Below are 11,822 nucleotides of genomic sequence, written 5' to 3'. Positions count from 1 at the left end.
CAGATGGCGACAAAGGGGGAAGGAGGCGTTATTTGAAAAAAAAAATGGTGCAAACATGTCATTTGCATTCTTGTGGAGGGTCTCCACTCTTTTCGAGCAAGTTTCCTTGTCAATGTTCCAAGTTCCAAAACCACCACCTAAACCATCTTAGGGGTTTGAGGTTTCATGCCACGCAAAACCATCCACCACATGCTAATACTCGGGAAGCAAGAAAGAGGGGAATAAAACCCACACTGTTGAAGTGGTGTTCAGTATTGCTGAATGACACTGACGGGAACAAAGCTGCCAATTCTCGTTCCAAGTTCCATCCGAGAGATGAAGAGATCCCTGTGGCGATCAGTTTCCTGTCAGTGGGACAATGTCTTGATATGAAACCACTAATGGTCCCACTCAGTTGGAGGTGCACAAGATCTGGGATTTGTAAGTGAGGTGTTGAGAAGGAAAACGACCTGGCGCCTTTCACGTGCGAGTACTAAGTTCTGTTTTTCTTTGTATGTTCCAGGTTTCGATCTGAGTTCCTGCCACAATCTGGGCGCCATATTTTGGCTATTCAGCCCGTGATCGCAACCGACATTGGGACCTGGACGTGTCATGCTTTGCAGGAAGATCCCTATCCAACCAACAACAATGACACATCTCCGGTGGGTTCCACGAAAACCCGACACCAGCACCTCCGTCAGAAGTCGGCTCTGGTGGACAGAAAGCATAATGAACGGGATAGTTGGTCGCTTATCGTTCTTCCGTCCCTGGAGGAGCCCCATGTATTTAACGGGGAGGGAGAGAAGCGGTACGCCAGCTCTTCAGTGAAGATGATGGGAGCCACTCCATCTCTGTCTAGGGGACTCCCCTCTCCGCCTTCCCATCCCGCCCCTTCGTCTCCACTTTCAGAACAGGGCGACGAGGCAAAGGGGCCCGAGGATGCCACTACTGTGATAACCGTGCAAGAGGGTGATGAATTAACTCTCCTTTGCGCCATGCTCGTTAAGCTCAAGAACCAGAGGGAGGCCTCTCTCAAGTGGAACTCACCCTTCTTTGATACGTCTAGTCAATTTTCCAAGGAGTTCTTTGTTCAAAACAACGCAGATCTGAAGGCGTTGATCTCCGTGGTCACGCTGAGTCGCATCGAACGTGAAGGGAATCAGCAAGATGTCGCCTGTCAGGGTGTCGGGAATCAGGATACTCTGCAGACTGCACTGACGGTCCAGGTCCAGTACCCGCCCACTTTCACCATAAGTCGAACCCCCCGATTTGGCGTCCCCATCCTCAGTGGGATGACTGTGGTTCTTGAATGCTATGCTGATGTCCAACCTGAAATGACGGGTTCGTGGTTGAAGGACGAGTTCCCGATGGCGTCGGACAACGGGTCTTTGATCATCGATTCCGTCTCCACCGAGGACGTGGGTTGGTATCAATGCTATATCACCTACAACGGCGAGGAGTATTCTTCCATTGGCTATTTTCTCAATGTCAAAAGCCCCCCCGATCTGCCGCCACAAGATTCCCCGAGGGAAATCCAGTCTGCCTTGTCACAAAACATGTCCGAGGCGTCGTTTGCCTCGCTGAAAACCTCGGAAAGTCCCAATCAGGAGGCCCTGGATGTGGTGGCCAAAAACGTGCTCTATTCGGAGCGCAAGAATTGCTCTAAGGCCCTGATGAGCCTGATGTCAGAAGAGCGTTACCGACAACCTCGCATTCATTCCCTCAATAACCAGAGTCATTGGCAATTGGCTCTGGACTCAACGATCTCGTTGTCATTTGAGGTGTGTGCCAATCCCAAACCCTCGAGATTGTTCTGGGCCACGCCTGTCTTCACATTGAGGCCAGGCCAGCAATCCCCCGACTTTAATCTAATTGCTCACAATGTGACACGATCCAAGGACAACGCCACGTGTTTGGTGGTATCCCTGGAGGTCAAGAAATTGAATCGAGACCTCTTGGGCGAGTACATCCTTGTGGCCACCAATCAATATGGTATTGAGGATGGGGTGATCCTCGTAAGCCAATCTCACAGTGGTCAGGCGTCCCTCTTGAGGTTGTTCCCCCATCTGTGCCTGATCATTGTGATTTTGCTTCTCTATGTGACATGTTAAGACATTGTTAATCCATTATTCCTTCAGTATATCCAATAAAACACCAAGCTTGAAACAGCGCAAATATGTTCCTTGTTTCGTGGCGTGTACGAGTCTATTGACTCTATTTCTTATTATTAAGATTGCCGCTTCTGGCATAGCTTTACATTTTGAAGGGAAAGAAAGACATCTGAGCGCAAGAAAAGCAAAGCGATTCAGCGCAACCTCAGCTCGAATAATCCGTCGTTAGTGTATTCTCCATCCGTTTCGTAACTCTGCCCACCCGTAGAATGCTCAGAGATTCAGATATTATAGAACACTGGCGTCCATCGAGAACTTATCTGAACCCTAAATTGACACATGAATTTCCGAGAAGACATTTGGCTGCCATTTTCTGTCAACCTGTTTGGCATGTTTCTCTGATCCTGAACAAGCATGGAGACGAAGAAGCATGCGGCACATTCCATCATACTTGCTCATCGACACGACCCATTTCAAGTCAACCCGGACGTTTCAAGATCGAATCTAGACCCAAGAAAATGTCGCCTCAATAGGCAATGCTAGGCCTAAATGGGACTGTGTTCATTTGTGGGCCTGAGATAAACAGTACAGTCATTGCTTTCCCATAACTTGAACTTGTCTTGCAGAGTTTTGTCTCGGCAGCTGATCATTTCTGACTCGAACTCGAAGTGCGCAAGAAATTCAAATCAAAATAATACATTTTAGAACAATTGGCGGAAAGTACGATGTTATTCACTGTGCTCTATCTATACGTCTGTTACGCAACGGTGGATTTGCGGGGAGTGCTCGGGATCAGTGATAACAACTTCAAACAAGAATTTAGCAAGGACATCTTTCAAAATAGGAGCTACTACGGTCAAACGATTCCTAAAGACGGACGCGGAAAGGATAAGCCACATGGCAAAGGGTCGATCCTGCACCGTGATGGAACGCTTGCTTATTCTGGATCCTGGTGGAGAGGTGGAAACCGCTTTGGTTTTGTCTGTTCAAACAGACGTGTGATTGTTCTAGAAATGGTTATTGATTATAAAGATTTTAATTATTTCTTTAGGTTATATGCATGGCCAAGGTCAGAGGTACTTTGCGAATGGAGTGCATAACTACACTGGGACGTTCCATTACAACGAGATGGATGGGGAAGGTCAAATCTTCTTCGCCAATGGGTCCCATTTTTCGGGTCGGTTTCGCAATAACCGTCTCTGTGGCCCAGGAAATATGACGTAATCCAATGGAGATTACCGGATAGGCACCATTCAGGGAAGACTTTAAATTCACGCTGGAACGTGATCGTTTGATTGAGACAAACTCGCCCCTGAGAACGCCCATCCAACCTCAAAATCAGGATTTATGAAACTTTCCCCATAGCGGGATAAAGCCAAGAGAGGACATAAGTCGATGTGAAAAATGTAGATGTGGGCGTGTAAGTGAGACAAAGGGTCGGATTGGTTTGAGGTATCTGCTTTTCGGTTAAAACCAGGCTAGGTTGTATCGAACGTAACCTTTCATAGTTCGTAAAAGTTCAAGCTTCAAGATATCTCGATATCTTTTCTTGGGATGTCCTTAATTGAAGAAATTAAACCTAGACTTTTTGGCTTGTCCAATTTTCTCTAACTCTTTTAATGAAGTTATCGCCTTAAGAATATTATAGGATAAGATGCATCTCTTTAGTTAGGATCAGTTTAGTTTGCGGCTAAATAATTATATCAAAAAATCAAGTAGTGTGTGTGGTTCAAACACGTCTTGTCGGAGTTTCACCGAAGATAGCTTGATGAAAATTTTAAGTTTGTAAGTGCTATAGGTATGCTACTTATGTTGTCAGCTGTCAGCAAAAAATGCAACGCAAAACAAGTTACATTTCTTTACGGTTCAGGTTTATCAAATATTTTTTGAATATCTAGGACTTGTTCGCTCAAAAATGGATTGCATCCTAGTGATTGCTTATACCAGAAAGCAAAAGCTACAAATTTAACTGTTTTTGTTTCGAACAACGAAAAGAGACAGAATATGTATGATTTGTATTTTACCAGGTTCCATTCCTTTTACCTCTACTTTGTACCAAAAGATTATCCTTCACTCTGTACGCGAAAAAAGGCCTGAAAAGAAGCAAAAATTTCACCACGACCCACCAAGGGACCCAATTTTTCTGTTATAACAAAATCTGCAGGATCAATTCTTACTTTGTCAGCAAGTCATTTTACTTCTTGCTGATAGTTACGGATTACGGATGTCCAGATGATTTAAAGTCTACTTACGTGCATTGCAACACACAAGGACGATGTGTGGGAAGGTTCAGTGAAATACTTTGACCATGTGATGAATATGTTTTGGGCGGAAGAATGGTCCAATGGAACTTACGAGCCCTCGTTACATTTATACAAGAAGGTCCAGAAGAACTCGAGTGACGTGGACCCAGAAGTGATTTGTCGAGTTCATGCAATTGACGAGCTCCCTCCAATACTTTCCCGAAATGGTTTCCCCATCCCCATCAGAAACTTGGAAACCGTGGTGGAAAGGGAGTTCACTACCATCAAATTTAAACTTGAACTCAACCTGGAAATGGTCACTGAATTCTCTTGTGAACTTCCCGAGAACCCCGATGCTCAGAAGAATGTAAGTATCATTGGACAGATATTGAGATGAGCAATACCATAAACATGAGGAAGAAAAGTTTCAGGAGTGTTTTTTTGTACGTAGAAATCTGACAAAAGAAGTTTGTTCAGATCTAAGTCGAAATTAGAGTAATTTGCCTTTTTTTCCAACAAGGCGTCCCTTTGAACAAAACAGAAAGATTGATATCTCTAAAAGCCTGTAATTGCTTGGAACATTTAGCCAGTTGATAAACTCAACAAGATTGATCTGGAATCAATGACCTTTTTTTTTTAGTAATTGTCGATAAATAAGAAAACGAGCCTAGTCTTGTTTCCTAAACTATACTCAAAGGTCACCTACTTGACCTAATCCTCCCTATTGCTGTCAATTGACTCAATTTCTTAAAAAAAACATCAAGAATTGTGCATCTTTTGTTCCAATTATGTGAAAGCGCTCTGTGACAAGGTTCATTTCACAACTATCAAAACGGGATTTTGTCCCCGATGGTTGAATATGATGGTTTTTCAATGTGGGTCCACATACTTAGTGTCAAAAATTGAAGTTCTTGGTTGCAGATGACGGTTCACAATCCGTTTTCCATGGAAGCCAGTGAGCAATGCGGAATTCAAGGAATTCAAGGTAGTTCCCACGAAAGTAGCCATAACCGCTCGCGAAGGTCTTTATTTGGCTCGAAAGTCGTAGACGGTACCATAGCATACCGAGGTCAAGTCCCATGGCAAGCTGCCATTACATACACTAGCCCAGGTAAAAGTTTGAAGTGCAGAGTTTGAAGTAGTGTCAAGTTATCTTTACTTTAATGATGTGATGATATAGCTCAAGTGTCAGTATGTTATTAATCTTTGTCCAACTGAAGCTTCACATATTTCAACCGTCTACTTAGGCGTTTAAGTGGGGGTTCACAATTAACCACAAACTTATTGGCATCCTTGGAATTTCAAAAAACTACCAAAATGTGTACCAATCGTGCAATCGTATTAGGGTCCAAGCGACATGTTCGACAGTTATCTTTATTCAGACAGTCCATAGTGGCATTTCTGACTTGAAGGAATTGGTTATTTTTAGGGTATTCCGAGGAGCATGGGACAAAATGTGGCGGCGTAATCATCAGTTCCCAACACATTCTTACCGCTGCCCATTGTCTGATACGTGGACATAATGGAACCATCCCCCTGGATGAGCTTCAAGTCAAAATCGGAATGGCCACTTGGCCAAATAGTCTCGTTGGGCAGACTTTCAGGGTCAGAAAAATCTATAGCCATGCCAATTTCTCGGATCAAATCGAAACGGAATACACGATGTACAACGACATAAGTGTTCTAGTCCTGGAACGAACCATTCGTTTTAACAAATACGTTTCGCCTATCTGTTTACCCTCCTTGAAAACTCTTCATAACGTCAAACCCATGGATCCCTTGACAGTGTCTGGCTTTGGCGTCACAATTGATTTGAACGACACCTGGTTACCATCGCCATTCCTGCAAACTTCAACCGTATTTCTGCGTTCGATCGACGTCTGCATCCCACCAATCCATGAAAAGGCCACCCAATTCCAAGGCCATCTATGTGCAGGGGGTGACAGGGTCTCAGGGAGCGATATTCATTCCGATTCTTGCAAAGGAGATTCTGGGGGACCACTCACTCTCAGGTCAGTTACCTTTGATTTGAAGGCAAGTTCTTGATGCACTATTAGACCAAAGTGATATACGAGTATATATGATCATTGGGCATGCTTTACAGGGATCGAACCACCGGCAGATTTGTCCTAATTGGCTTGGTGAGTTGGGGCCACCGTAGATGTGGGAAGACACCAGGATCAGTCTATGTGAATGTAACTCATTACCTCGATTGGATCAAAAAAGTTCAATTGGACGCCTTGGTGGACGAGTATCAATCCATTGGACGATTGCCCTACGAAAAAGTGGACAAAGCGATGTTCCAAGCGATCTTTGACCAATTGGTTATTTCGCGACATGATATTTTGTAATAGAAAAGACAAACAGAGTAATAATGTACAGTGATATATTTTCTTCCGAAAAAAGACAAGAACTAAAATAAAAAAGATACAAAAGAAACTAACAAAATACTCTCTGTGTGGAGATAAAAAACGAAGAAAGCGCACTCTTGCGGTCTGGATACCAACCGTTTACGTGTTGCATAAAAACCAAATCAAAGTCGAATTGAAAGGAATGAGGATGTAGAGAAAACGGAAGGGCACCTTCTATATTTCTGTTTACGAGGTAGTGCGAACGGTGCCCTTCTTTCCTCATTGTATGGGCTCAAATCCCATTGTCGGAAGTCAACTTGTTTCTATGAAAATATTCTTACTGTTTTGCATTTCCCAACAGACCTGAACTTCAAGTCTTTGGGTAAACATACTTGAATTTGAGGTAGATTCTATCCAACACAATTGCATGTATAGTATTCAGTGATCTATGTTTTAGCTGTTGGAATGGAACACCATAGATTATGGATTGGATTTGGCTCCACTGATTTGCCTACGAGTTCGATTCCGCCATTAAAAAGTTCAGGGAATGTCTTGACTTAAAGAACAGATCCACTTTGAAACATATGATCACAACTTCAATAGCAATGAGCAATGAAAGAAAAAGGAACAGAGCCCAGAAGGTTCCCAGAGACATGTGAGACTTTTGTCCGGTTGGAAATTCACAAAGTTGATCTTCCGTCATGTTTGAATGGATCAATCTTGATAGAGCTATCAGTCCTATCACATACTCAAGCACTTTTCAATCCGAAACTGGTGGAATCAAAACCCATCGAAGATAAGCCACTTGTATAAGCAGAGATAAGCCACTTGTGTGAAAAAGTCGTCGCTTTATTGAGGGTAGAACTGGCACGTGCATGGAGTGCCTCTTCTGGCCAAAACATGAACCAGGTGCAACTAAATTATTTGTACAGGTTGCTGGATTTGGCCCACTTCGGTAGTAGGGCTATTAGCATCGGCCCACTTTGGTAAAAGTCATTGTAAAACGATCTACCATCAAGGTTGGATCTACTGAAGGCGGTTTTTCAACATGCCCAAACGGCTTGGATGCCCCTGCTGACCAAAAAAGACATGAAAAAATCCAGACTACTCAAAATAGGTCACTAAGAACGATGTTTGGATGCAAGGGTAACACACATTCAGCGCCTTCATTTAAGCAGGTAGGAATATTGCGTCTGGAGGATAGCTTGAAAATTGCTCAATGTAAGATAATAAATGATAATAAATGACAAGGCTCACATCTTATTCATTAAATGGGGATCACAAACGAAAGCTCAACAAGGTCGACCCAGGATGCAATTTGCTTGGTTCGCTCAAGTGTTTTGCACAGCGCTTGCACCACCTTCAACAAGTACGGATTGCTAACAAAGGAAATGAGATTGAAGGAATATGAAACTATATGTATGCTTGTAAATTGTGAGGTATGCCACAACAATGCCATGTCAAAACAATATGGTTAAGACTACTCTCTCTTCCTCTCTCAAGGCTCTGCACCGCCCCGGATTGTACTATTAAAAGATTAAAAACAAGTTGCAACAAATTCTCAATGTTCAAAAGGTCTCCCATGACATAAAACTGTTCAGTTCAACCCGACACACTTTTAATGCAATAAACACGAATACCACATCCAAAAATATCTTTTCTACTAAAAATGGAAACAAGCACAATTTTGTGGATGTTACAATATATTCCAGCTAAAGGCTTTTTTGAGGTTCACATTTTTCAAACAATTAAACCAAAAAGGAAGAGATGTACAAATTCAAAGACATAGAACTAAAAAATAATTTAGCATAGAATTTAAACATTACTCCGTTTGTTAGTATGTATCAGGTGTGAGAATTCGGAGCTTGAAATGTTTATAAAAAGCAATAACAATGGGTTGAGGCCTTAAGGTTTCTTTTACTGAAGAAGGCAGCAGATTTTGCAAGCACTGAAAGCCAGTAATACAAAACTTCTTTGGGTTTAGAATTCAGGGTCTTATTAGCTATTTATCTCTCTGATTTCATTTAACCCTTATTTGCACGTTTTCATCCCTGGTTTGTCAGTAGCGCAATACACGGTGTGTTTACACAGTACGTTTATTCAGTTTCTCCGACGGCTGCAATAAACGCTGACCCAGGGAAATGTTAAAGCGGAGCTTTGAATTAACAATAAAAGGCTTTTTTGAGTGGGCTCGTTGTCAGATGACGAGGCATATAGCAAGTAGCTTACCTACTTCATGAACCGGGGTCTTGAGCGAACCTATACATTTATTCACTATCATGGACTCACATATTTCCTCTCGCTTCATGCTAAATGTAGCTAGTGATTTGAATTAGAAATGTATTAGAACAGAGCACTTGACACACCAACTAGCACACATCCAAATGTTACAAGTGAAGGTCCCCGGGTACAGTTTGTAGAAATATTGGACACTTGCACTTCAGATTCAAATGATAATGGCAAAAATGAAAAAGAGGAGATTCCTTGTCTTTTCTTCTTTCAGCCTTTTTCGACGGTTTTTGTTGTGCTTGTTGACGTTTGAAAACTTCAGGACTGTGTTTTTTTTTTGGTTGGAAAAGAAGAAAGACCTGGCTGAAATACCCCCTTATTCAAATAAAAAAATTCTTGGCATGATTTTTTGCGTAATTTTACTTCAAATTACCGTTAACATGGACTATGAATGTGGATGTAGCAAGAAAATAGTTGTTTGAGATATTGAGGGTAAGATACATTCTTGTTTGGGACGGTAGCCCTAGCTTTTAATTCACGCGGAATCTTCCAAGGCCCCTGGCCAATAGAAAACGGGCTTTAGTAGCCCAACTACCGAAGGCGGGAATTCAAATATCTTTGAAGCGCACTGTACAGGTAATTTAGTTCTACTTGCATGAATGCTTGACGTTCACTTTCGTCAACAGATGGCTCCAATGGGGGACCCCCACGAGGTGTCGTGAACATATATTTGGGTTGCGACCGGGTAAAATATTCAAAATAAACGTTAAACCCGTCTAAGTGAGCCTAAGATCTTGAAATTGGGATCTAAAAAAGGCAATAATGCCAAGTAATTGTTGTGTGCCGTGTGTGCCCTGGCAAAGGAGGCGCTTCTTTTCCATCCAATGACGCCTTGAAACGAGATTGGTGTATAGCCATCAAGAGAGTGGACCCAGAACGTCGCTATAACCTTTGGAAGCCATCTCCAAACTCAAGAACATGCCACAACCATTTTGGGGGATCGGAAATTATTTTGAAGAATGGTCGTCGGGTTATCAAGAAAAATGCTGTTCCATCATTTTTCCTTTCCAAAAACAGTCAGTCTGCTCAAATAGATCGGAACGAGCATTAAAACGAAGGGAGAGGGAGAAAAAAGAGCTTGAAAAGGTATAATTGATTTCAAACGCGATTAACAGGTAAAATTCCCTTGGTCTGATGGAGTTGATCTAGCAAGGCGGTCAAAGAGGCAGGATGAGCAAGGCAAGAATCTGCTTTTGATTGTCATGAGCTCATACCCCGGTGCCTGTTGTTTTAAACAGAATGGCAAAAAGAGTCTTGCCCTTTCAGATACGTTTCTGGTTAAGATCAATCACTATAAAATCTGTTGCCATGTGATTGGCCAATGAAAGACGATTCTTTTTTGCTATTTTTTGCTAAGATGAAATGATTAAAAATTTGGGCAAGGAACATCTGCCCCCCCCCCATGTGTTAAGAGTTCGCCGTTCCTGAGTTAGGACGCTGGCCTTTGACTTTTGGGCCTCTACTTGCAAATTCCTTCAATTGTTTATTTTGCAGGAAACGAGTGAAAACTTTCACGAAAATTATGACGCTGCGGATGCGCCAAACATTTATATGGAAATCGAGGTGAACGAAGCCACAGAAGAAGCTTATGAATTAAACCAGGAACAAGAAGAATGCCTGGAAAATGATTCAGGTACCGTATATTGTGAGGAAAATAGCGAGGGATGATAAACTTAAAATACGAGTATCTAATATGCAGGCCTCATATGGCTCCTCTTTTCTCATTTATTGAATTTTGTCGAACTTCAAATTCTTCTTCTGATTAGAAGAGAGATGTGTATTGGATTCGACGGTGTCTCCGAATCCGGACCAAATTGAGTTTCTGTAATCCGAATCCAACCCATTTTTCATATCCGATCAAACCGACTTTATCAGACCATTATCCAAAAAATGATTCATCCGAGTCGGACAAGTTTATACCACCAAATTGGCTTTAAAACAAAATGTCACTCAGCTTAAACAAAACGAGAAACTTTTCTGTCTTTGGATCCAGAAACCATAAAATAAGAGCAATTTTGAAAGAAGTACTTACAGACCAGGAATTCTAAAAACACTACCCCTTAGTGGACCTCATCGAGAGAAGGAAAAATTGAGGATTCCAGCTTTTTAAATCTGAATATGGCCTAAGACTCACATTGTNACATTATAATCGGAAAGATTAAAGCTCAGTCGTTTCAGCAAAACCCCGCTCTGTTCAAGTATTATACTGGTCTTTTGGACTACAGCCATTTCAAGTACGTTTTCTTTTGTCTCGGCCCTGCAGCTCATGACCTGAGACTCAAATCGGCCCTTGATCCAGAAGATGAATTTTTCTTGGTACTAATGAAGTTACGATGTGATAAAGGAGATGAAGAGCTTGCTTTCTTCTTTGGCCTCTCCAAGACTTCAGTTGGGCGCGTGTTCCATACATGGATTGCGTTCCTTTTTTTCATTTCAAAGAAATGGACTTGTGGCTCAACAAAAAACAAGTTGACGAATCCATGCCAGTTGATTTCAAACGCAAGTTTCCCTCAACAAGAGTCATTATTGATGGAACCGAATTCCCAATTGAAAGACCATCAAGAGTGCAAGATCAAAGGGCGACTTGGTCAAGTTACAAGAACAAAAATACTGTCAAGGTTCTCATTGGAATATCACCACGAGGAGTTGTCACATTCATTAGTGATGCCTATGGTGGAAGTGCAAGTGATAGACAACTTGTTCAAAACTCATCCCTCTTGCAAGATGATGGCAAATTCGATCAAGGTGACTCTATAATGTCGGACCGAGGCTTTAATGTTCAAGACTTGTTTTGCCTCAAAGGTGTTCAAGTCAACATTCCTACTTTCTTCAAAAATATGAACCAGCTG

General features: G+C 42.1%; 2 protein-coding genes across 2 annotated transcripts in view; both read left to right on the top strand.

Moving 5' to 3' along the window:
* LOC131881849 (uncharacterized) overlaps positions 1-2,148 on the top strand; it is a 22,475-nt gene extending 20,327 nt beyond the window's left edge. Inside the window, exon 3 of the mRNA XM_059228834.1 lies at positions 503-2,148. Coding sequence (XP_059084817.1) covers positions 503-2,090 — 1,588 coding nt within the window. The 3' untranslated portion in view covers positions 2,091-2,148. The remainder of the gene's footprint in view (positions 1-502) is intronic.
* A 227-nt stretch (positions 2,149-2,375) lies between these two features.
* Positions 2,376-6,893, top strand: LOC131881850 (serine protease 55-like). The gene is made up of 6 exons (XM_059228835.1): positions 2,376-3,050; positions 3,142-3,348; positions 4,363-4,700; positions 5,255-5,444; positions 5,763-6,345; positions 6,438-6,893. The coding sequence occupies exons 3-6, from the start codon at positions 4,404-4,406 to the stop codon at positions 6,682-6,684; spliced, it is 1,317 nt and encodes a 438-aa protein (XP_059084818.1). The 5' UTR covers positions 2,376-3,050; positions 3,142-3,348; positions 4,363-4,403; the 3' UTR covers positions 6,685-6,893.
* Positions 6,894-11,822: the final 4,929 nt, after the last annotated feature.

The sequence above is a fragment of the Tigriopus californicus genome, chromosome 6, assembly GCF_007210705.1.
Source record: "Tigriopus californicus strain San Diego chromosome 6, Tcal_SD_v2.1, whole genome shotgun sequence".
Taxonomy (NCBI): Eukaryota; Metazoa; Arthropoda; class Copepoda; order Harpacticoida; family Harpacticidae; genus Tigriopus; species Tigriopus californicus.
Note: the sequence above shows the minus strand (reverse complement) of the source record. Positions and strands in the feature narration are given on the sequence as shown.